This window comes from Chlamydotis macqueenii, chromosome 1 (assembly GCF_036417535.1).
Source record: "Chlamydotis macqueenii isolate bChlMac1 chromosome 1, bChlMac1.mat, whole genome shotgun sequence".
NCBI classification, from domain to species: Eukaryota; Metazoa; Chordata; class Aves; order Otidiformes; family Otididae; genus Chlamydotis; species Chlamydotis macqueenii.
The window spans coordinates 80,265,353-80,290,729 of record NC_141556.1 but is presented as its reverse complement, the minus strand read 5'-3'; the positions used below and the strand labels follow the sequence as shown (position 1 = coordinate 80,290,729).

At 51.5% G+C, this 25,377-nt stretch overlaps 4 protein-coding genes across 4 annotated transcripts; all 4 read left to right on the top strand.

Moving 5' to 3' along the window:
- Positions 1 to 1,591: 1,591 nt before the first annotated feature.
- Positions 1,592 to 2,836, top strand: LOC147602169 (putative G protein-coupled receptor 19). The gene has a single exon (XM_086759569.1). It carries the CDS (start codon positions 1,592 to 1,594, stop codon positions 2,834 to 2,836), a length of 1,245 nt encoding a protein of 414 aa, XP_086615695.1.
- A 4,839-nt stretch (positions 2,837 to 7,675) lies between these two features.
- On the top strand, positions 7,676 to 8,920 carry LOC147602168 (putative G protein-coupled receptor 19). The gene has a single exon (XM_086759433.1). It carries the CDS (start codon positions 7,676 to 7,678, stop codon positions 8,918 to 8,920), a length of 1,245 nt encoding a protein of 414 aa, XP_086615559.1.
- A 4,839-nt stretch (positions 8,921 to 13,759) lies between these two features.
- Positions 13,760 to 15,004, top strand: LOC147602167 (putative G protein-coupled receptor 19). The gene has a single exon (XM_086759306.1). It carries the CDS (start codon positions 13,760 to 13,762, stop codon positions 15,002 to 15,004), a length of 1,245 nt encoding a protein of 414 aa, XP_086615432.1.
- A 4,846-nt stretch (positions 15,005 to 19,850) lies between these two features.
- On the top strand, positions 19,851 to 21,095 carry LOC147602166 (putative G protein-coupled receptor 19). The gene has a single exon (XM_086759087.1). It carries the CDS (start codon positions 19,851 to 19,853, stop codon positions 21,093 to 21,095), a length of 1,245 nt encoding a protein of 414 aa, XP_086615213.1.
- Positions 21,096 to 25,377: the final 4,282 nt, after the last annotated feature.

Genomic DNA, 25,377 nt, shown 5'->3' with positions numbered 1-25,377 from the left:
AGGGACACTGTCGGTCTGGGGTTTGGACACTTCCACGGGCACCGGGAAGGTCATTTCTGGGATGAGAGGGGCATATTCCGCTCACGCAGTCTGCAGGTCACCAGCATTGCTGAAACTGCACCCCGATCTCTAGCTGTTAAGGGGACATTTATCTTGGTGTTGAGTTTCTGTAGCGGAGGGGACTACAGCGGTGGCTTCTGCGAGAAGCTGCTTGATGCTTCGCCTTTATTCAGTGGGCCTGGCCTGCTCCAGGGTGGGCTCACTGCTGCCTGCGGCTGAGCCAATTGGCAATAATGTATTTAAGAAAGGGAAGGGGATGTCTCCTGGAAGATCTCTACCGGAAGATCAGTGAAGAAGGAGAGGGAGAGGTGAAGTTGCTCCTGGCAAGATTCCCCTGCAGCCCGTGGTGCAGGCCATGGTGAGGCCGGCTGTCCCCCTGCAGCCCATGGAGGCCCACGGAGGAGCAGGGATCCACCTGCAGCCCGGGGAGGACCCCACGCCAGGGCAGGCGGATGCCCGACGGAGGCTGTGGCCCGTGGAGGGCCCGCGCTGGGGCGGCCGGTTCCTGAGGGACTGCACCCCGTGGAAAAGGACCCCACGCTGGAGCAGTTCATGAAGGCGTGCAGCCCGTGGGAGGGACCCTAAGCTGCAGCAGGGCAAGAATGAGAGGAGTTCTTTTCCTAAGAGGAAGGAGAGGCCAAAACCAGCGTGGGCTGGACTGGCTGCAACCCACATTCCCTGTCCCCCACCCTGTGCTGCTCAGGGCAGAGGCGGTAGAGATACTCGGGAGTGAACTTAAGCCCCGGAAGAGGGGAGGAGTAGGGGGAAGTTTAAATTTTCACAGAACTGAAGTCCAGCCATATTTAGTTTCAGAAACTCTCAAACACAAGGTGTTTCCAAAACGAAATGTGTTTCCTAAGATCCCTGGCAGTCACCAACTGGATCGAACACAATTATCGTTAATAGTAACAGCTATGCATTACTGAATACTAGTCTAAAATGGATTAGTGGCGGGCTTCTGTATAACCAGTATGCTATGGTTGTGCCAACTGCAGTCTGCAATGGCCAGGATTCCACTGACCACAGCCCCAGAGCAGCTCAGACAGTAAAAGTCCAGTTCTTCAGATCTACTTCTGTCTCTCATTGCCTTACTTGGGGTTTAGTGTTGAATTAGTTTCCCCAAGTCTCTCACGTCTGGCCCCTACATGGTTGAATGACCCCTCCCTGTGCTTATCTTGACCCTCTGGAACCTTTTCTTATATTCTCTCTCCACCAGTCCCTCGGGGGGGTGGGGAAGGTGAGTGAATGACTGGTTAGAGCTTGGGCCCCAGAGAGTCTAAACTACGACAGTCTTTCAGAGGACAGAAATGCCTGTCCTAATGTAGCCAGGCCGTTAATAAAAAGCTGCAGGAAACTTATTGGCTTCTGTTCTACCCAATAGTCTCACTGTCTATTTCTGAACCGTTCCTCTGAAATCAATGTATACTACTTTAAATGACCTTTCATTGGTCATGGTAGATTTTTCACACCTACTTTTTCCATCAAACCTTTTCTCTTCTCTCTTTATGCAGCCTGAGCAAAAGACGCGGCCATGTTTGCCCACAGCGTGCAGAACAGCAGTGTTCCTTTCGTCCTCCCTACCTTCTTGCTCCTGCTGCAGAACAAGAGCTCCTCCGAAACCGCCATCCCGCCTGCTTCCTACAAGATGTCGGAGTCAGCCACAGGACCCAGCTCGGGTGGGAACCACACTGGTTTCCACTGTGGACTGAGCCCGGGGGAAATTGCAGCAGCCAGCACGGTTTTGGGAGCACTGTGGCTGGTCTCCATCTTTGGAAACTCCCTCGTTTGCTTAGTGGTCCACAGGAGCAGGAACACCAAATCCACCATCAACCTCTTTGTTGTCTCCATGGCTTGTGCAGACCTTCTCATCAGCGTCACAAGCGCACCCTTCATGCTGCTCCAGTTCACCTACGGCAGGTGGACGCTGGGAAATGGGCTGTGCAAGCTGGGAAGGTACATACAGTACCTCACCCCCGGAGTCCAGATACACGTGTTCCTCTCCATCTGCGTGGATCGATTCTATATTATCGCCTACCCGCTGAGGTTCAAAGTGTTTAGAAAGCAAGCCAAGAAAATTATTCTGGCCTCTTGGCTGTTTGACACCGTATTTGCATCACCGGTGTTCTTTTTCTACGGCTCCAACAGCGACGACCACTGCAACTTTTTTCTCCCCAGTTCTTGGGAAGGAGTCGTCTACACTATCAGCCAGCTCTTGGTGGAGTTTGTGATCCCGACCATCCTCATTATCTTCTTCTACCAGAAGATCATCAAGTACATTTGGAGAATAGGCACCAATGGCACAACTGTCAGGAGGACAATGAATATCATCCGGAGAACAAAGGTCAAAACCGTCAAGATGTTCTTCGTGCTAAGCCTGGAGTTTCTCCTGTCCTGGCTCCCTTTTTGCCTGGTACAGCTGTGGCACCCACAGGAAACAGATGTCAGAAAGAGCTCCTTGGTTTTCCTGGCCATCACCTGCATCTCTTTCAGTGCCTCAGCCTCTAAGCCCACCCTCTACTTCATGTATAAAGCAAGCTTCAGGAGAGGGGTGAAAGAATTTTTTTGCATGTTGGCCATGAAATACTATCCAAGCAACGCACACACCATCACCTCCAGTTCCAGGAGAGAAAAAAAAACTTCTGTTGGGATCGCAGATATCCCAGCTCCGGGCAAAACTGTCACCAGTGCTACCATCTGTGAAGCTTTTAACAGAGAAGCCAAGGAAAAAAATCTTGCCTGGCCTATTCCATCCAATCCCCCAAATACCTTTCTTTAGCTTCCTTTCAAACATTACTGTGTACCTCCAGAAGAAGGAGTTTTCTCTTGCTCTTCAACAAATGTATATTTGTAGATATTTAAGACAAGTTTTACATAAGAAAAAAAAGACATTGTGTTTTATTAAATGCCTTGATTTTCATGTGTCCAGTCTGTTGCCTTTCAGTTAAATTCTGCTTTTTGGAACTGCTCTCTCTGAGTCAGCAGCAGAGTTTTTTTCCAGAACAGGAAGCCCTTACACTATCAGTATGCAGGGGAAAAGGGAAAGGCAAAACACTGCTTTTTATAATCCTTCCCTGTATGTTGGCCACCATGTAGAAATGCATAAGTCCACCCAAAGCCAGCTATACTTCCTTTGCTTGTGTCCCCATGAATACCATTGCCTTGGGGTTGTCCGTCTTGTTCAGACCCCACGGGTGAAATGTCCACACGAGGGCAATGCTGGCATCACTCTGAGCCCACTGGCGTCAGTGGTAAAATTCCCACTGCCCCGCTAGGGCCAGCTTCAGGCACGTGCTGAGAGCTTTTGCATCTTTGGCACTGTGCCTCTCCTGCCCTTGGTGCTGCTCTCCCCGCCTCCTCTCAAGCTGCTTCTGCACCCAGCTGGGTGCACCCACCCAGAAGCCAAAGCACGGCCATGGAGAAGACCTGCTCATCACAATGGGCCACGGCTGTACCAGGCAGCAGGGCCTCCTCACATCTTAACTTCAGTGTGTCCCCTGGCCTGGGTCCCTTCTTCTGAGCTACCACTGAGGCACCTGCAGCAAATAGTGAGTTCTCCCAAACAGGACCAGGAGAACAAGCTCTGCAGTCACACGCTCGCCTGATGGCATCCTCCATGGGTTCATGTGCTAAGAGGCCCCTCATAGGCATCCCAGAGGAGACAAGCTGCCAGGGAGCTGTGGCTGCAGGTGGAGCCAGCTCCTGCTGCTCTTTCTTTACCAGCACAGTGAGAAAACAACCCAATGGGACCAGCTGGGCCTTTGGTCCAGGTGGGAAGTGGAACAGCAATGACTGTGCCTGTTAGGCAACAGCAAGGAGAGGCAGGGCCTCTCTGCACCCCTCTGCAGAGGGGTGATGGTTGATGTGCTCATCAAAACCCAGATGCCTTTTGCGCATGTACACCTTGGGTCCACCAGCTTCACATATTTATTTGGAGGAGAATTTGCCTTACTCCTTTGGGGATGTAGGTCTCCTCCTCTCAGGAGGATGAGGTGACACCACTGTTAGTTTGCAGAAGCTCTATTTCAGGGCTTGCTCTGAAATGCAGGACTGTGTCTAGCGTCTGTGAAGGTAAAAGAAAACTTTCTAAAAAGCAGATGGATTACTGATTGTGTTAGCATTAGCGGTGGTTGGGAGTCAGCAATGAGAGTCCCCGTTGCATGACTGCTCTGTGCTGCTTTAGAGAGGTAAACGCTGAGGGCCCCCAGGTTCCACTACTCTCCATCTTATAGCGAGCTGTTTGGCAACTAACAGAGCCATCATCGCCTTTAAGCCCAGTTCCAACCTCTTCTCTTGACTCATGCTCTATGATTTCTTGCCATTCACTACCCGGCCTCAGAGCCATCAAGGCTACGTTGTCAGTGCCAGACAAGCAACGCCTGTACAGGGAAGAGATGAAGAGAAGGAGGAAGGGCTGCAAGGGTCTGGCACGCTGTTGTAGTTCAGCCGCGATCAGGACCAGACTACACAGTCTCTCTCTCACTCCACCCTCCCCACCCTCCAGTGGGACAAAAGGGAGAATTGGTTAAAATAAAATAAATAATTGGAAAAATACGTGGGTTGAGATTGAACAAAAAGTAAATTTAACAGCAAAAACAGAAGAAAACAAAACACTGATGCAACACAAATACAGTATAATGGCTTACAACAAATCTCCACACCTAGTTCCTTCCAAGTAGCAGGAGGCTCCCCTCAGCACCCTCCTCACTTCTATACTGAGCATGATGTCAGAGGGGATGGAATAGCCCTTTGGCTAATTTGGGTAAATTAACCCCAGCTGGTAGCTAATTAGTTAATTGTCCCAGCTGGGTGCCCCAGCCATAGGGGCTACCAGCTCCAGTTCTCCACCCAGCTCAGGTGAATATTAACTCTATCCTAGCCAGAACCAGGACACAAGCAAAGAAGGGGATCTACTTGAAAGGAAAAGGAGGAAGGGGGGACTGTAAACTGAGCCATTGACGTCTGAAAACAACAGGGCTTGCACTCATCTGGTCACCCCCAAAGCCCTGCAAACCCGCACGTCATGTCAACAGAGGGCTCCTGAGCTCAGAAATTTGGCACATGCCAAGGCCAAGACAAGGTGACCGCCTCCCTTCCCAGACCTGGGCAAGGGCTTCTCTGTGACACAGCTCCGGGCAGAAGTTCCGTGTTCTGTCTTGGTGTCAGTTGCCTGTGGCAACTCTTCAGTTGCCTCTTGGGTCACCCACAGACCTGCAGGACCTTCAGGTCGCTCGAGGACAGGTTGCGCTAGACAGCCAGGCTCAACACGGTGAGCTGTGAAGAATCAGACGTGCTGCTTGGGAGGTGCTTGACCAAGGTAAGCACATCGACCCTCTCCCAGGGTTTTCTCCTGAGCACTACAGGTCCTACACAGCTGGCTGCAGTCACATCTAGTGACGGTTCAACCAACACAACCCGAGGCTCCACTGCTGAAAATCCCCCCACATCTCAGCTGCATGAGGACATTGCCACCCTCCCGCAGAATTTTCCTGCTCAGTCAACACTCTGCCCTTGATAACAAAGTCTTCTGCAGGGTCTGGGGGGAGGTTGTCAGGCCTCCTTGTTCCCAAGCTGACTGTGGGAAACGGCACCCTTGATGAGACAGTAACTAAGGTGGCAAGGACATGCGGGGACAGCACTGATGTTCAGGATAGACTCTTGAAGGTGTGCAACGGCCGGCTCTTGATGAAAATTTCCTTGCTGTGGCAGGGCTGGGGAGCATTCACGGTGAGAAGCGCCCACTCAGCTCTGTGCCGGTCCTTCCACCGTGCTCATCTTTTGCCTGCCTTCAAATCCAGACCTCGATTACCTTCCACAGTTACATCCAGAAACAACAAGATTCAGGGATGTTAGGGATATCAACACCAGTGTTACTATTGATTGGATGGGAGCAGGCCTTGACTGCTGGTCTCCTTATCAATGCAGACGGTATTAGCCTGGAAAATACCACTTTGCGTTCCACTGCTCAGTATAAGAAACCCCTCCTTTGTCTACTTTCTTGACCAATTTAGGTCCGTTCAAGGGAGCAGGGACACTGTCGGTCTGGGGTTTGGACACTTCCACGGGCACCGGGAAGGTCATTTCTGGGATGAGAGGGGCATATTCCGCTCACGCAGTCTGCAGGTCACCAGCATTGCTGAAACTGCACCCCGATCTCTAGCTGTTAAGGGGACATTTATCTTGGTGTTGGGTTTCTGTAGCGGAGGGGACTACAGCGGTGGCTTCTGCGAGAAGCTGCTTGATGCTTCGCCTTTATCCAGTGGGCCTGGCCTGCTCCAGGGTGGGCTCACTGCTGCCTGCGGCTGAGCCAATTGGCAATAATGTATTTAAGAAAGGGAAGGGGATGTCTCCTGGAAGATCTCTACCGGAAGATCAGTGAAGAAGGAGAGGGAGAGGTGAAGTTGCTCCTGGCAAGATTCCCCTGCAGCCCGTGGTGCAGGCCATGGTGAGGCCGGCTGTCCCCCTGCAGCCCATGGAGGCCCACGGAGGAGCAGGGATCCACCTGCAGCCCGGGGAGGACCCCACGCCAGGGCAGGCGGATGCCCGACGGAGGCTGTGGCCCGTGGAGGGCCCGGGCTGGGGCGGCCGGTCCCTGAGGGACTGCACCCCATGGAACAGGACCCCACGCTGGAGCAGTTCATGAAGGCATGCAGCCCGTGGGAGGGACCCTAAGCTGCAGCAGGGCAAGAATGAGAGGAGTTCTTTTCCTAAGAGGAAGGAGAGGCCAAAACCAGCGTGGGCTGGACTGGCTGCAACCCACATTCCCTGTCCCCCACCCTGTGCTGCTCAGGGCAGAGGCGGTAGAGATACTCGGGAGTGAACTTAAGCCCCGGAAGAGGGGAGGAGTAGGGGGAAGTTTAAATTTTCACAGAACTGAAGTCCAGCCATATTTAGTTTCAGAAACTCTCAAACACAAGGTGTTTCCAAAACGAAATGTGTTTCCTAAGATCCCTGGCAGTCACCAACTGGATCGAACACAATTATCGTTAATAGTAACAGCTATGCATTACTGAATACTAGTCTAAAATGGATTAGTGGCGGGCTTCTGTATAACCAGTATGCTATGGTTGTGCCAACTGCAGTCTGCAATGGCCAGGATTCCACTGACCACAGCCCCAGAGCAGCTCAGACAGTAAAAGTCCAGTTCTTCAGATCTACTTCTGTCTCTCATTGCCTTACTTGGGGTTTAGTGTTGAATTAGTTTCCCCAAGTCTCTCACGTCTGGCCCCTACATGGTTGAATGACCCCTCCCTGTGCTTATCTTGACCCTCTGGAACCTTTTCTTATATTCTCTCTCCACCAGTCCCTCGGGGGGGTGGGGAAGGTGAGTGAATGACTGGTTAGAGCTTGGGCCCCAGAGAGTCTAAACTACGACAGTCTTTCAGAGGACAGAAATGCCTGTCCTAATGTAGCCAGGCCGTTAATAAAAAGCTGCAGGAAACTTATTGGCTTCTGTTCTACCCAATAGTCTCACTGTCTATTTCTGAACCGTTCCTCTGAAATCAATGTATACTACTTTAAATGACCTTTCATTGGTCATGGTAGATTTTTCACACCTACTTTTTCCATCAAACCTTTTCTCTTCTCTCTTTATGCAGCCTGAGCAAAAGACGCGGCGATGTTTGCCCACAGCGTGCAGAACAGCAGTGTTCCTTTCGTCCTCCCTACCTTCTTGCTCCTGCTGCAGAACAAGAGCTCCTCCGAAACCGCCATCCCGCCTGCTTCCTACAAGATGTCGGAGTCAGCCACAGGACCCAGCTCGGGTGGGAACCACACTGGTTTCCACTGTGGACTGAGCCCGGGGGAAATTGCAGCAGCCAGCACGGTTTTGGGAGCACTGTGGCTGGTCTCCATCTTTGGAAACTCCCTCGTTTGCTTAGTGGTCCACAGGAGCAGGAACACCAAATCCACCATCAACCTCTTTGTTGTCTCCATGGCTTGTGCAGACCTTCTCATCAGCGTCACAAGCGCACCCTTCATGCTGCTCCAGTTCACCTACGGCAGGTGGACGCTGGGAAATGGGCTGTGCAAGCTGGGAAGGTACATACAGTACCTCACCCCCGGAGTCCAGATACACGTGTTCCTCTCCATCTGCGTGGATCGATTCTATATTATCGCCTACCCGCTGAGGTTCAAAGTGTTTAGAAAGCAAGCCAAGAAAATTATTCTGGCCTCTTGGCTGTTTGACACCGTATTTGCATCACCGGTGTTCTTTTTCTACGGCTCCAACAGCGACGACCACTGCAACTTTTTTCTCCCCAGTTCTTGGGAAGGAGTCGTCTACACTATCAGCCAGCTCTTGGTGGAGTTTGTGATCCCGACCATCCTCATTATCTTCTTCTACCAGAAGATCATCAAGTACATTTGGAGAATAGGCACCAATGGCACAACTGTCAGGAGGACAATGAATATCATCCGGAGAACAAAGGTCAAAACCGTCAAGATGTTCTTCGTGCTAAGCCTGGAGTTTCTCCTGTCCTGGCTCCCTTTTTGCCTGGTACAGCTGTGGCACCCACAGGAAACAGATGTCAGAAAGAGCTCCTTGGTTTTCCTGGCCATCACCTGCATCTCTTTCAGTGCCTCAGCCTCTAAGCCCACCCTCTACTTCATGTATAAAGCAAGCTTCAGGAGAGGGGTGAAAGAATTTTTTTGCATGTTGGCCATGAAATACTATCCAAGCAACGCACACACCATCACCTCCAGTTCCAGGAGAGAAAAAAAAACTTCTGTTGGGATCGCAGATATCCCAGCTCCGGGCAAAACTGTCACCAGTGCTACCATCTGTGAAGCTTTTAACAGAGAAGCCAAGGAAAAAAATCTTGCCTGGCCTATTCCATCCAATCCCCCAAATACCTTTCTTTAGCTTCCTTTCAAACATTACTGTGTACCTCCAGAAGAAGGAGTTTTCTCTTGCTCTTCAACAAATGTATATTTGTAGATATTTAAGACAAGTTTTACATAAGAAAAAAAAGACATTGTGTTTTATTAAATGCCTTGATTTTCATGTGTCCAGTCTATTGCCTTTCAGTTAAATTCTGCTTTTTGGAACTGCTCTCTCTGAGTCAGCAGCAGAGTTTTTTTCCAGAACAGGAAGCCCTTACACTATCAGTATGCAGGGGAAAAGGGAAAGGAAAAACACTGCTTTTTATAATCCTTCCCTGTATGTTGGCCACCATGTAGAAATGCATAAGTCCACCCAAAGCCAGCTATACTTCCTTTGCTTGTGTCCCCATGAATACCATTGCCTTGGGGTTGTCCGTCTTGTTCAGACCCCACGGGTGAAATGTCCACACGAGGGCAATGCTGGCATCACTCTGAGCCCACTGGCGTCAGTGGTAAAATTCCCACTGCCCCGCTAGGGCCAGCTTCAGGCACGTGCTGAGAGCTTTTGCATCTTTGGCACTGTGCCTCTCCTGCCCTTGGTGCTGCTCTCCCCGCCTCCTCTCAAGCTGCTTCTGCACCCAGCTGGGTGCACCCACCCAGAAGCCAGAGCACAGCCATGGAGAAGACCTGCTCATCACAATGGGCCACGGCTGTACCAGGCAGCAGGGCCTCCTCACATCTTAACTTCAGTGTGTCCCCTGGCCTGGGTCCCTTCTTCTGAGCTACCACTGAGGCACCTGCAGCAAATAGTGAGTTCTCCCAAACAGGACCAGGAGAACAAGCTCTGCAGTCACACGCTCGCCTGATGGCATCCTCCATGGGTTCATGTGCTAAGAGGCCCCTCATAGGCATCCCAGAGGAGACAAGCTGCCAGGGAGCTGTGGCTGCAGGTGGAGCCAGCTCCTGCTGCTCTTTCTTTACCAGCACAGTGAGAAAACAACCCAATGGGACCAGCTGGGCCTTTGGTCCAGGTGGGAAGTGGAACAGCAATGACTGTGCCTGTTAGGCAACAGCAAGGAGAGGCAGGGCCTCTCTGCACCCCTCTGCAGAGGGGTGATGGTTGATGTGCTCATCAAAACCCAGATGCCTTTTGCGCATGTACACCTTGGGTCCATCAGCTTCACATATTTATTTGGAGGAGAATTTGCCTTACTCCTTTGGGGATGTAGGTCTCCTCCTCTCAGGAGGATGAGGTAACACCACTGTTAGTTTGCAGAAGCTCTATTTCAGGGCTTGCTCTGAAATGCAGGGCTGTGTCTAGCGTCTGTGAAGGTAAAAGAAAACTTTCTAAAAAGCAGATGGATTACTGATTGTGTTAGCATTAGCGGTGGTTGGGAGTCAGCAATGAGAGTCCCCGTTGCATGACTGCTCTGTGCTGCTTTAGAGAGGTAAACGCTGAGGGCCCCCAGGTTCCACTACTCTCCATCTTATAGCGAGCTGTTTGGCAGCTAACAGAGCCATCATCGCCTTTAAGCCCAGTTCCAACCTCTTCTCTTGCCTCATGCTCTATGATTTCTTGCCATTCACTACCCGGCCTCAGAGCCATCAAGGCTACGTTGTCAGTGCCAGACAAGCAACGCCTGTACAGGGAAGAGATGAAGAGAAGGAGGAAGGGCTGCAAGGGTCTGGCACGCTGTTGTAGTTCAGCCGCGATCAGGACCAGACTACACAGTCTCTCTCTCACTCCACCCTCCCCACCCTCCAGTGGGACAAAAGGGAGAATTGGTTAAAATAAAATAAATAATTGGAAAAATACGTGGGTTGAGATTGAACAAAAAGTAAATTTAACAGCAAAAACAGAAGAAAACAAAACACTGATGCAACACAAATACAGTATAATGGCTTACAACAAATCTCCACACCTAGTTCCTTCCAAGTAGCAGGAGGCTCCCCTCAGCACCCTCCTCACTTCTATACTGAGCATGATGTCAGAGGGGATGGAATAGCCCTTTGGCTAATTTGGGTAAATTAACCCCAGCTGGTAGCTAATTAGTTAATTGTCCCAGCTGGGTGCCCCAGCCATAGGGGCTACCAGCTCCAGTTCTCCACCCAGCTCAGGTGAATATTAACTCTATCCTAGCCAGAACCAGGACACAAGCAAAGAAGGGGATCTACTTGAAAGGAAAAGGAGGAAGGGGGGACTGTAAACTGAGCCATTGACGTCTGAAAACAACAGGGCTTGCACTCATCTGGTCACCCCCAAAGCCCTGCAAACCCGCACGTCATGTCAACAGAGGGCTCCTGAGCTCAGAAATTTGGCACATGCCAAGGCCAAGACAAGGTGACCGCCTCCCTTCCCAGACCTGGGCAAGGGCTTCTCTGTGACACAGCTCCGGGCAGAAGTTCCGTGTTCTGTCTTGGTGTCAGTTGCCTGTGGCAACTCTTCAGTTGCCTCTTGGGTCACCCACAGACCTGCAGGACCTTCAGGTCGCTCGAGGACAGGTTGCGCTAGACAGCCAGGCTCAACACGGTGAGCTGTGAAGAATCAGACGTGCTGCTTGGGAGGTGCTTGACCAAGGTAAGCACATCGACCCTCTCCCAGGGTTTTCTCCTGAGCACTACAGGTCCTACACAGCTGGCTGCAGTCACATCTAGTGACGGTTCAACCAACACAACCCGAGGCTCCACTGCTGAAAATCCCCCCACATCTCAGCTGCATGAGGACATTGCCACCCTCCCGCAGAATTTTCCTGCTCAGTCAACACTCTGCCCTTGATAACAAAGTCTTCTGCAGGGTCTGGGGGGAGGTTGTCAGGCCTCCTTGTTCCCAAGCTGACTGTGGGAAACGGCACCCTTGATGAGACAGTAACTAAGGTGGCAAGGACATGCGGGGACAGCGCTGATGTTCAGGATAGACTCTTGAAGGTGTGCAACGGCCGGCTCTTGATGAAAATTTCCTTGCTGTGGCAGGGCTGGGGAGCATTCACGGTGAGAAGCGCCCACTCAGCTCTGTGCCGGTCCTTCCACCGTGCTCATCTTTTGCCTGCCTTCAAATCCAGACCTCGATTACCTTCCACAGTTACATCCAGAAACAACAAGATTCAGGGATGTTAGGGATATCAACACCAGTGTTACTATTGATTGGATGGGAGCAGGCCTTGACTGCTGGTCTCCTTATCAATGCAGACGGTATTAGCCTGGAAAATACCACTTTGCGTTCCACTGCTCAGTATAAGAAACCCCTCCTTTGTCTACTTTCTTGACCAATTTAGGTCCGTTCAAGGGAGCAGGGACACTGTCGGTCTGGGGTTTGGACACTTCCACGGGCACCGGGAAGGTCATTTCTGGGATGAGAGGGGCATATTCCGCTCACGCAGTCTGCAGGTCACCAGCATTGCTGAAACTGCACCCCGATCTCTAGCTGTTAAGGGGACATTTATCTTGGTGTTGGGTTTCTGTAGCGGAGGGGACTACAGCGGTGGCTTCTGCGAGAAGCTGCTTGATGCTTCGCCTTTATCCAGTGGGCCTGGCCTGCTCCAGGGTGGGCTCACTGCTGCCTGCGGCTGAGCCAATTGGCAATAATGTATTTAAGAAAGGGAAGGGGATGTCTCCTGGAAGATCTCTACCGGAAGATCAGTGAAGAAGGAGAGGGAGAGGTGAAGTTGCTCCTGGCAAGATTCCCCTGCTGCCCGTGGTGCAGGCCATGGTGAGGCTGGCTGTCCCCCTGCAGCCCATGGAGGCCCACGGAGGAGCAGGGATCCACCTGCAGCCCGGGGAGGACCCCACGCCAGGGCAGGCGGATGCCCGACGGAGGCTGTGGCCCGTGGAGGGCCCGCGCTGGGGCGGCCGGTTCCTGAGGGACTGCACCCCGTGGAAAAGGACCCCACGCTGGAGCAGTTCATGAAGGCATGCAGCCCGTGGGAGGGACCCTAAGCTGCAGCAGGGCAAGAATGAGAGGAGTTCTTTTCCTAAGAGGAAGGAGAGGCCAAAACCAGCGTGGGCTGGACTGGCTGCAACCCACATTCCCTGTCCCCCACCCTGTGCTGCTCAGGGCAGAGGCGGTAGAGATACTCGGGAGTGAACTTAAGCCCCGGAAGAGGGGAGGAGTAGGGGGAAGTTTAAATTTTCACAGAACTGAAGTCCAGCCATATTTAGTTTCAGAAACTCTCAAACACAAGGTGTTTCCAAAACGAAATGTGTTTCCTAAGATCCCTGGCAGTCACCAACTGGATCGAACACAATTATCGTTAATAGTAACAGCTATGCATTACTGAATACTAGTCTAAAATGGATTAGTGGCGGGCTTCTGTATAACCAGTATGCTATGGTTGTGCCAACTGCAGTCTGCAATGGCCAGGATTCCACTGACCACAGCCCCAGAGCAGCTCAGACAGTAAAAGTCCAGTTCTTCAGATCTACTTCTGTCTCTCATTGCCTTACTTGGGGTTTAGTGTTGAATTAGTTTCCCCAAGTCTCTCACGTCTGGCCCCTACATGGTTGAATGACCCCTCCCTGTGCTTATCTTGACCCTCTGGAACCTTTTCTTATATTCTCTCTCCACCAGTCCCTCGGGGGGGTGGGGAAGGTGAGTGAATGACTGGTTAGAGCTTGGGCCCCAGAGAGTCTAAACTACGACAGTCTTTCAGAGGACAGAAATGCCTGTCCTAATGTAGCCAGGCCGTTAATAAAAAGCTGCAGGAAACTTATTGGCTTCTGTTCTACCCAATAGTCTCACTGTCTATTTCTGAACCGTTCCTCTGAAATCAATGTATACTACTTTAAATGACCTTTCATTGGTCATGGTAGATTTTTCACACCTACTTTTTCCATCAAACCTTTTCTCTTCTCTCTTTATGCAGCCTGAGCAAAAGACGCGGCCATGTTTGCCCACAGCGTGCAGAACAGCAGTGTTCCTTTCGTCCTCCCTACCTTCTTGCTCCTGCTGCAGAACAAGAGCTCCTCCGAAACCGCCATCCCGCCTGCTTCCTACAAGATGTCGGAGTCAGCCACAGGACCCAGCTCGGGTGGGAACCACACTGGTTTCCACTGTGGACTGAGCCCGGGGGAAATTGCAGCAGCCAGCACGGTTTTGGGAGCACTGTGGCTGGTCTCCATCTTTGGAAACTCCCTCGTTTGCTTAGTGGTCCACAGGAGCAGGAACACCAAATCCACCATCAACCTCTTTGTTGTCTCCATGGCTTGTGCAGACCTTCTCATCAGCGTCACAAGCGCACCCTTCATGCTGCTCCAGTTCACCTACGGCAGGTGGACGCTGGGAAATGGGCTGTGCAAGCTGGGAAGGTACATACAGTACCTCACCCCCGGAGTCCAGATACACGTGTTCCTCTCCATCTGCGTGGATCGATTCTATATTATCGCCTACCCGCTGAGGTTCAAAGTGTTTAGAAAGCAAGCCAAGAAAATTATTCTGGCCTCTTGGCTGTTTGACACCGTATTTGCATCACCGGTGTTCTTTTTCTACGGCTCCAACAGCGACGACCACTGCAACTTTTTTCTCCCCAGTTCTTGGGAAGGAGTCGTCTACACTATCAGCCAGCTCTTGGTGGAGTTTGTGATCCCGACCATCCTCATTATCTTCTTCTACCAGAAGATCATCAAGTACATTTGGAGAATAGGCACCAATGGCACAACTGTCAGGAGGACAATGAATATCATCCGGAGAACAAAGGTCAAAACCGTCAAGATGTTCTTCGTGCTAAGCCTGGAGTTTCTCCTGTCCTGGCTCCCTTTTTGCCTGGTACAGCTGTGGCACCCGCAGGAAACAGATGTCAGAAAGAGCTCCTTGGTTTTCCTGGCCATCACCTGCATCTCTTTCAGTGCCTCAGCCTCTAAGCCCACCCTCTACTTCATGTATAAAGCAAGCTTCAGGAGAGGGGTGAAAGAATTTTTTTGCATGTTGGCCATGAAATACTATCCAAGCAACGCACACACCATCACCTCCAGTTCCAGGAGAGAAAAAAAAACTTCTGTTGGCATCGCAGATATCCCAGCTCCGGGCAAAACTGTCACCAGTGCTACCATCTGTGAAGCTTTTAACAGAGAAGCCAAGGAAAAAAATCTTGCCTGGCCTATTCCATCCAATCCCCCAAATACCTTTCTTTAGCTTCCTTTCAAACATTACTGTGTACCTCCAGAAGAAGGAGTTTTCTCTTGCTCTTCAACAAATGTATATTTGTAGATATTTAAGACAAGTTTTACATAAGAAAAAAAAGACATTGTGTTTTATTAAATGCCTTGATTTTCATGTGTCCAGTCTATTGCCTTTCAGTTAAATTCTGCTTTTTGGAACTGCTCTCTCTGAGTCAGCAGCAGAGTTTTTTTCCAGAACAGGAAGCCCTTACACTATCAGTATGCAGGGGAAAAGGGAAAGGAAAAACACTGCTTTTTATAATCCTTCCCTGTATGTTGGCCACCATGTAGAAATGCATAAGTCCACCCAAAGCCAGCTATACTTCCTTTGCTTGTGTCCCCATGAATACCATTGCCTTGGGGTTGTCCGTCTTGTTCAGACCCCACGGGTGAAATGTCCACACGAGGGCAATGCTGGCATCACTCTGAGCCCACTGGCGTCAGTGGTAAAATTCCCACTGCCCCGCTAGGGCCAGCTTCAGGCACGTGCTGAGAGCTTTTGCATCTTTGGCACTGTGCCTCTCCTGCCCTTGGTGCTGCTCTCCCCGCCTCTTCTCAAGCTGCTTCTGCACCCAGCTGGATGCACCCACCGAGAAGCCAGAGCACGGCCATGGAGAAGACCTGCTCATCACAATGGGCCACGGCTGTACCAGGCAGCAGGGCCTCCTCACATCTTAACTTCAGTGTGTCCCCTGGCCTGGGTCCCTTCTTCTGAGCTACCACTGAGGCACCTGCAGCAAATAGTGAGTTCTCCCAAACAGGACCAGGAGAACAAGCTCTGCAGTCACACGCTCGCCTGATGGCATCCTCCACGGGTTCATGTGCTAAGAGGCCCCTCATAGGCATCCCAGAGGAGACAAGCTGCCAGGGAGCTGTGGCTGCAGGTGGAGCCAGCTCCTGCTGCTCTTTCTTTACCAGCACAGTGAGAAAACAACCCAATGGGACCAGCTGGGCCTTTGGTCCAGGTGGGAAGTGGAACAGCAATGACTGTGCCTGTTAGGCAACAGCAAGGAGAGGCAGGGCCTCTCTGCACCCCTCTGCAGAGGGGTGATGGTTGATGTGCTCATCAAAACCCAGATGCCTTTTGCGCATGTACACCTTGGGTCCATCAGCTTCACATATTTATTTGGAGGAGAATTTGCCTTACTCCTTTGGGGATGTAGGTCTCCTCCTCTCAGGAGGATGAGGTAACACCACTGTTAGTTTGCAGAAGCTCTATTTCAGGGCTTGCTCTGAAATGCAGGACTGTGTCTAGCGTCTGTGAAGGTAAAAGAAAACTTTCTAAAAAGCAGATGGATTACTGATTGTGTTAGCATTAGCGGTGGTTGGGAGTCAGCAATGAGAGTCCCCGTTGCATGACTGCTCTGTGCTGCTTTAGAGAGGTAAACGCTGAGGGCCCCCAGGTTCCACTACTCTCCATCTTATAGCGAGCTGTTTGGCAGCTAACAGAGCCATCATCGCCTTTAAGCCCAGTTCCAACCTCTTCTCTTGACTCATGCTCTATGATTTCTTGCCATTCACTACCCGGCCTCAGAGCCATCAAGGCTACGTTGTCAGTGCCAGACAAGCAACGCCTGTACAGGGAAGAGATGAAGAGAAGGAGGAAGGGCTGCAAGGGTCTGGCACGCTGTTGTAGTTCAGCCGCGATCAGGACCAGACTACACAGTCTCTCTCTCACTCCACCCTCCCCACCCTCCAGTGGGACAAAAGGGAGAATTGGTTAAAATAAAATAAATAATTGGAAAAATACGTGGGTTGAGATTGAACAAAAAGTAAATTTAACAGCAAAAACAGAAGAAAACAAAACACTGATGCAACACAAATACAGTATAATGGCTTACAACAAATCTCCACACCTAGTTCCTTCCAAGTAGCAGGAGGCTCCCCTCAGCACCCTCCTCACTTCTATACTGAGCATGATGTCAGAGGGGATGGAATAGCCCTTTGGCTAATTTGGGTAAATTAACCCCAGCTGGTAGCTAATTAGTTAATTGTCCCAGCTGGGTGCCCCAGCCATAGGGGCTACCAGCTCCAGTTCTCCACCCAGCTCAGGTGAATATTAACTCTATCCTAGCCAGAACCAGGACACAAGCAAAGAAGGGGATCTACTTGAAAGGAAAAGGAGGAAGGGGGGACTGTAAACTGAGCCATTGACGTCTGAAAACAACAGGGCTTGCACTCATCTGGTCACCCCCAAAGCCCTGCAAACCCGCACGTCATGTCAACAGAGGGCTCCTGAGCTCAGAAATTTGGCACATGCCAAGGCCAAGACAAGGTGACCGCCTCCCTTCCCAGACCTGGGCAAGGGCTTCTCTGTGACACAGCTCCGGGCAGAAGTTCCGTGTTCTGTCTTGGTGTCAGTTGCCTGTGGCAACTCTTCAGTTGCCTCTTGGGTCACCCACAGACCTGCAGGACCTTCAGGTCGCTCGAGGACAGGTTGCGCTAGACAGCCAGGCTCAACACGGTGAGCTGTGAAGAATCAGACGTGCTGCTTGGGAGGTGCTTGACCAAGGTAAGCACATCGACCCTCTCCCAGGGTTTTCTCCTGAGCACTACAGGTCCTACACAGCTGGCTGCAGTCACATCTAGTGACGGTTCAACCAACACAACCCGAGGCTCCACTGCTGAAAATCCCCCCACATCTCAGCTGCATGAGGACATTGCCACCCTCCCGCAGAATTTTCCTGCTCAGTCAACACTCTGCCCTTGATAACAAAGTCTTCTGCAGGGTCTGGGGGGAGGTTGTCAGGCCTCCTTGTTCCCAAGCTGACTGTGGGAAACGGCACCCTTGATGAGACAGTAACTAAGGTGGCAAGGACATGCGGGGACAGCGCTGATGTTCAGGATAGACTCTTGAAGGTGTGCAACGGCCGGCTCTTGATGAAAATTTCCTTGCTGTGGCAGGGCTGGGGAGCATTCACGGTGAGAAGCGCCCACTCAGCTCTGTGCCGGTCCTTCCACCGTGCTCATCTTTTGCCTGCCTTCAAATCCAGACCTCGATTACCTTCCACAGTTACATCCAGAAACAACAAGATTCAGGGATGTTAGGGATATCAACACCAGTGTTACTATTGATTGGACGGGAGCAGGCCTTGACTGCTGGTCTCCTTATCAATGCAGACGGTATTAGCCTGGAAAATACCACTTTGCGTTCCACTGCTCAGTATAAGAAACCCCTCCTTTGTCTACTTTCTTGACCAATTTAGGTCCGTTCAAGGGAGCAGGGACACTGTCGGTCTGGGGTTTGGACACTTCCACGGGCACCGGGAAGGTCATTTCTGGGATGAGAGGGGCATATTCCGCTCACGCAGTCTGCAGGTCACCAGCATTGCTGAAACTGCACCCCGATCTCTAGCTGTTAAGGGGACATTTATCTTGGTGTTGAGTTTCTGTAGCGGAGGGGACTACAGCGGTGGCTTCTGCGAGAAGCTGCTTGATGCTTCGCCTTTATCCAGTGGGCCTGGCCTGCTCCAGGGTGGGCTCACTGCTGCCTGCGGCTGAGCCAATTGGCAATAATGTATTTAAGAAAGGGAAGGGGATGTCTCCTGGAAGATCTCTACCGGAAGATCAGTGAAGAAGGAGAGGGAGAGGTGAAGTTGCTCCTGGCAAGATTCCCCTGCAGCCCGTGGTGCAGGCCATGGTGAGGCCGGCTGTCCCCCTGCAGCCCATGGAGGCCCACGGAGGAGCAGGGATCCACCTGCAGCCCGGGGAGGACCCCACGCCGGGGCAGGCGGATGCCCGACGGAGGCTGTGGCCCGTGGAGGGCCCGCGCTGGGGCGGCCGGTTCCTGAGGGACTGCACCCCGTGGAAAAGGACCCCACGCTGGAGCAGTTCATGAAGGCTGCAGCCCGTGGGAGGGACCCTAAGCTGCAGCAGGGCAAGAATGAGAGGAGTTCTTTTCCTGAGGAGGAAGGAGAGGCCAAAACCAGCGTGGGCTGGACTGGCTGCAACCCACATTCCCTGTCCCCCACCCTGTACTGCTCAGGGCAGAGGCGGTAGAGATACTCGGGAGTGAACTTAAGCCCCGGAAGAGGGGAGGAGTAGGGGGAAGTTTAAATTTTCACAGAACTGAAGTCCAGCCATATTTAGTTTCAGAAACTCTCAAACACAAGGTGTTTCCAAAACGAAATGTGTTTCCTAAGATCCCTGGCAGTCACCAACTGGATCGAACACAATTATCGTTAATAGTAACAGCTATGCATTACTGAATACTAGTCTAAAATGGATTAGTGGCGGGCTTCTGTATAACCAGTATGCTATGGTTGTGCCAACTGCAGTCTGCAATGGCCAGGATTCCACTGACCACAGCCCCAGAGCAGCTCAGACAGTAAAAGTCCAGTTCTTCAGATCTACTTCTGTCTCTCATTGCCTTACTTGGGGTTTAGTGTTGAATTAGTTTCCCCAAGTCTCTCACGTCTGGCCCCTACATGGTTGAATGACCCCTCCCTGTGCTTATCTTGACCCTCTGGAACCTTTTCTTATATTCTCTCTCCACCAGTCCCTCGGGGGGGGGGGGGGTGGGGAAGGTGAGTGAATGACTGGTTAGAGCTTGGGCCCCAGAGAGTCTAAACTACGACAGTCTTTCAGAGGACAGAAATGCCTGTCCTAATGTAGCCAGGCTATTATTAAAAAGCTGCAGGAAACTTATTGGCTTCTGTTCTACCCAATAGTCTCACTGTCTATTTCTGAACCATTCCTCTGAAATCAATGTATACTACTTTAAATGACCTTTCATTGGTCATGGTAGATTTTTCACACCTACTTTTTCCATCAAACCTTTTCTCTTCTCTCTTTATGCAGCCTGAGCAAAAGACGCGGCCATGTTTGCCCACAGCGTGCAGAACAGCAGTGTTCCTTTCGTCCTCCCTACCTTCTTGCTCCTGCTGCAGAACAAGAGCTCCTCCGAAACCGCCATCCCGCCTGCTTCCTACAAGATGTCGGAGTCAGCCACAGGACCCAGCTCGGGTGGGAACCACACTGGTTTCCACTGTGGACTGAGCCCGGGGGAAATTGCAGCAGCCAGCACGGTTTTGGGAGCACTGTGGCTGGTCTCCATCTTTGGAAACTCCCTCGTTTGCTTAGTGGTCCACAGGAGCAGGAACACCAAATCCACCATCAACCTCTTTGTTGTCTCCATGGCTTGTGCAGACCTTCTCATCAGCGTCACAAGCGCACCCTTCATGCTGCTCCAGTTCACCTACGGCAGGTGGACACTGGGAAATGGGCTGTGCAAGCTGGGAAGGTACATACAGTACCTCACCCCCGGAGTCCAGATACACGTGTTCCTCTCCATCTGCGTGGATCGATTCTATATTATCGCCTACCCGCTGAGGTTCAAAGTGTTTAGAAAGCAAGCCAAGAAAATTATTCTGGCCTCTTGGCTGTTTGACACCGTATTTGCATCACCGGTGTTCTTTTTCTACGGCTCCAACAGCGACGACCACTGCAACTTTTTTCTCCCCAGTTCTTGGGAAGGAGTCGTCTACACTATCAGCCAGCTCTTGGTGGAGTTTGTGATCCCGACCATCCTCATTATCTTCTTCTACCAGAAGATCATCAAGTACATTTGGAGAATAGGCACCAATGGCACAACTGTCAGGAGGACAATGAATATCATCCGGAGAACAAAGGTCAAAACCGTCAAGATGTTCTTCGTGCTAAGCCTGGAGTTTCTCCTGTCCTGGCTCCCTTTTTGCCTGGTACAGCTGTGGCACCCACAGGAAACAGATGTCAGAAAGAGCTCCTTGGTTTTCCTGGCCATCACCTGCATCTCTTTCAGTGCCTCAGCCTCTAAGCCCACCCTCTACTTCATGTATAAAGCAAGCTTCAGGAGAGGGGTGAAAGAATTTTTTTGCATGTTGGCCATGAAATACTATCCAAGCAACGCACACACCATCACCTCCAGTTCCAGGAGAGAAAAAAAAACTTCTGTTGGCATCGCAGATATCCCAGCTCCGGGCAAAACTGTCACCAGTGCTACCATCTGTGAAGCTTTTAACAGAGAAGCCAAGGAAAAAAATCTTGCCTGGCCTATTCCATCCAATCCCCCAAATACCTTTCTTTAGCTTCCTTTCAAACATTACTGTGTACCTCCAGAAGAAGGAGTTTTCTCTTGCTCTTCAACAAATGTATATTTGTAGATATTTAAGACAAGTTTTACATAAGAAAAAAAAGACATTGTGTTTTATTAAATGCCTTGATTTTCATGTGTCCAGTCTATTGCCTTTCAGTTAAATTCTGCTTTTTGGAACTGCTCTCTCTGAGTCAGCAGCAGAGTTTTTTCCAGAACAGGAAGCCCTTACACTATCAGTATGCAGGGGAAAAGGGAAAGGAAAAACACTGCTTTTTATAATCCTTCCCTGTATGTTGGCCACCATGTAGAAATGCATAAGTCCACCCAAAGCCAGCTATACTTCCTTTGCTTGTGTCCCCATGAATACCATTGCCTTGGGGTTGTCCGTCTTGTTCAGACCCCACGGGTGAAATGTCCACACGAGGGCAATGCTGGCATCACTCTGAGCCCACTGGCGTCAGTGGTAAAATTCCCACTGCCCCGCTAGGGCCAGCTTCAGGCACGTGCTGAGAGCTTTTGCATCTTTGGCACTGCGCCTCTCCAGACATCTCCTGCCCTTGGTGCTGCTCTCCCTGCCTCCTCTCAAGCTGCTTCTGCACCCAGCTGGGTGCACCCACCCAGAAGCTAGAGCACGGCCACGGAGAAGACCTGCTCATCACAACGGGCCACGCCTGTACCAGGCAGCAGGGCCTCCTCACATCTTAACTTCAGTGTGTCCCCTGGCCTGGGTCCCTTCTTCTGAGCTACCACTGAGGCACCTGCAGCAAATAGTGAGTTCTCCCAAACAGGACCAGGAGAACAAGCTCTGCAGTCACACGCTCGCCTGATGGCATCCTCCACGGGTTCATGTGCTAAGAGGCCCCTCATAGGCATCCCAGAGGAGACAAGCTGCCAGGGAGCTGTGGCTGCAGGTGGAGCCAGCTCCTGCTGCTCTTTCTTTACCAGCACAGTGAGAAAACAACCCAATGGGACCAGCTGGGCCTTTGGTCCAGGTGGGAAGTGGAACAGCAATGACTGTACCTGTTGGGCAACAGCAAGGAGAGGCAGGGCCTCTCTGCACCCCTCTGCAGAGGGGTGATGGTTGATGTGCTCATCAAAACCCAGATGCCTTTTGCGCATGTACACCTTGGGTCCACCAGCTTCACATATTTATTTGGAGGAGAATTTGCCTTGCTCCTTTGGGGATGTAGGTCTCCTCCTCTCAGGAGGATGCGGTGACACCACTGTTAGTTTGCAGAAGCTCTATTTCAGGGCTTGCTCTGAAATGCAGGACTGTGTCTAGCGTCTGTGAAGGTAAAAGAAAACTTTCTAAAAAGCAGATGGATTACTGATTGTGTTAGCATTAGCGGTGGTTGGGAGTCAGCAATGAGAGTCCCCGTTGCATGACTGCTCTGTGCTGCTTTAGAGAAGTAAACGCTGAGGGCCCCCAGGTTCCACTACTCTCCATCTTATAGCGAGCTGTTTGGCAGCTAACAGAGCCATCATCGCCTTTAAGCCCAGTTCCAACCTCTTCTCTTGACTCATGCTCTATGATTTCTTGCCATTCACTACCCAGCCTCAGAGCCATCAAGGCTACGTTGTCAGTGCCAGACAAGCAACGCCTGTACAGGGAAGAGATGAAGAGAAGGAGGAAGGGCTGCAAGGGTCTGGCACGCTGTTGTAGTTCAGCCGCGATCAGGACCAGACTACACAGTCTCTCTCTCACTCCACCCTCCCCACCCTCCAGTGGGACAAAAGGGAGAATTGGTTAAAATAAAATAAATAATTGGAAAAATACGTGGGTTGAGATTGAACAAAAAGTAAATTTAACAGCAAAAACAGAAGAAAACAAAACACTGATGCAACACAAATACAGTATAACGGCTTACAACAAATCTCCACACCTAGTTCCTTCCAAGTAGCAGGAGGCTCCCCTCAGCACCCTCCTCACTTCTATACTGAGCATGATGTCAGAGGGGATGGAATAGCCCTTTGGCTAATTTGGGTAAATTAACCCCAGCTGGTAGCTAATTAGTTAATTGTCCCAGCTGGGTGCCCCAGCCATAGGGGCTACCAGCTCCAGTTCTCCACCCAGCTCAGGTGAATATTAACTCTATCCTAGCCAGAACCAGGACACAAGCAAAGAAGGGGATCTACTTGAAAGGAAAAGGAGGAAGGGGGGACTGTAAACTGAGCCATTGACGTCTGAAAACAACAGGGCTTGCACTCATCTGGTCACCCCCAAAGCCCTGCAAACCCGCACGTCATGTCAACAGAGGGCTCCTGAGCTCAGAAATTTGGCACATGCCAAGGCCAAGACAAGGTGACCGCCTCCCTTCCCAGACCTGGGCAAGGGCTTCTCTGTGACACAGCTCCGGGCAGAAGTTCCGTGTTCTGTCTTGGTGTCAGTTGCCTGTGGCAACTCTTCAGTTGCCTCTTGGGTCACCCACAGACCTGCAGGACCTTCAGGTCGCTCGAGGACAGGTTGCGCTAGACAGCCAGGCTCAACACGGTGAGCTGTGAAGAATCAGACGTGCTGCTTGGGAGGTGCTTGACCAAGGTAAGCACATCGACCCTCTCCCAGGGTTTTCTCCTGAGCACTACAGGTCCTACACAGCTGGCTGCAGTCACATCTAGTGACGGTTCAACCAACACAACCCGAGGCTCCACTGCTGAAAATCCCCCCACATCTCAGCTGCATGAGGACATTGCCACCCTCCCGCAGAATTTTCCTGCTCAATCAACACTCTGCCCTTGATAACAAAGTCTTCTGCAGGGTCTGGGGGGAGGTTGTCGGGCCTCCTTGTTCCCAAGCTGACTGAGGGAAACGGCACCCTTGATGGGACAGGTAACTAAGGTGGCAAGGACATGCGGGGACAGCGCTGATGTTCAGGATAGACTCTTGAAGGTGTGCAACGGCCGGCTCTTGATGAAAATTTCCTTGCTGTGGCAGGGCTGGGGAGCATTCACGGTGAGAAGCGCCCACTCAGCTCTGTGCCGGTCCTTCCACCGTGCTCATCTTTTGCCTGCCTTCAAATCCAGACCTCGATTACCTTCCACAGTTACATCCAGAAACAACAAGATTCAGGGATGTTAGGGATATCAACACCAGTGTTACTATTGATTGGATGGGAGCAGGCCTTGACTGCTGGTCTCCTTATCAATGCAGACGGTATTAGCCTGGAAAATACCACTTTGCGTTCCACTGCTCAGTATAAGAAACCCCTCCTTTGTCTACTTTCTTGACCAATTTAGGTCCGTTCAAGGGAGCAGGGACACTGTCGGTCTGGGGTTTGGACACTTCCACGGGCACCGGGAAGGTCATTTCTGGGATGAGAGGGGCATATTCCGCTCACGCAGTCTGCAGGTCACCAGCATTGCTGAAACTGCACCCCGATCTCTAGCTGTTAAGGGGACATTTATCTTGGTGTTGAGTTTCTGTAGCGGAGGGGACTACAGCGGTGGCTTCTGCGAGAAGCTGCTTGATGCTTCGCCTTTATCCAGTGGGCCTGGCCTGCTCCAGGGTGGGCTCACTGCTGCCTGCGGCTGAGCCAATTGGCAATAATGTATTTAAGAAAGGGAAGGGGATGTCTCCTGGAAGATCTCTACCGGAAGATCAGTGAAGAAGGAGAGGGAGAGGTGAAGTTGCTCCTGGCAAGATTCCCCTGCAGCCCGTGGTGCAGGCCATGGTGAGGCCGGCTGTCCCCCTGCAGCCCATGGAGGCCCACGGAGGAGCAGGGATCCACCTGCAGCCCGGGGAGGACCCCACGCCAGGGCAGGCGGATGCCCGACGGAGGCTGTGGCCCGTGGAGGGCCCGCGCTGGGGCGGCCGGTTCCTGAGGGACTGCACCCCGTGGAAAAGGACCCCACGCTGGAGCAGTTCATGAAGGCATGCAGCCCGTGGGAGGGACCCTAAGCTGCAGCAGGGCAAGAATGAGAGGAGTTCTTTTCCTAAGAGGAAGGAGAGGCCAAAACCAGCGTGGGCTGGACTGGCTGCAACCCACATTCCCTGTCCCCCACCCTGTGCTGCTCAGGGCAGAGGCGGTAGAGATACTCAGGAGTGAACTTAAGCCCCGGAAGAGGGGAGGAGTAGGGGGAAGTTTAAATTTTCACAGAACTGAAGTCCAGCCATATTTAGTTTCAGAAACTCTCAAACACAAGGTGTTTCCAAAACGAAATGTGTTTCCTAAGATCCCTGGCAGTCACCAACTGGATCGAACACAATTATCGTTAATAGTAACAGCTATGCATTACTGAATACTAGTCTAAAATGGATTAGTGGCGGGCTTCTGTAT

Bases quoted from the DNA above. Each gene is read 5' to 3' on its own strand.
- LOC147602169 (XM_086759569.1), top strand. From the start codon at position 1,592: ATGTTTGCCCACAGCGTGCAGAACAGCAGTGTTCCTTTCGTCCTCCCT.
- LOC147602168 (XM_086759433.1), top strand. From the start codon at position 7,676: ATGTTTGCCCACAGCGTGCAGAACAGCAGTGTTCCTTTCGTCCTCCCT.
- LOC147602167 (XM_086759306.1), top strand. From the start codon at position 13,760: ATGTTTGCCCACAGCGTGCAGAACAGCAGTGTTCCTTTCGTCCTCCCT.
- LOC147602166 (XM_086759087.1), top strand. From the start codon at position 19,851: ATGTTTGCCCACAGCGTGCAGAACAGCAGTGTTCCTTTCGTCCTCCCT.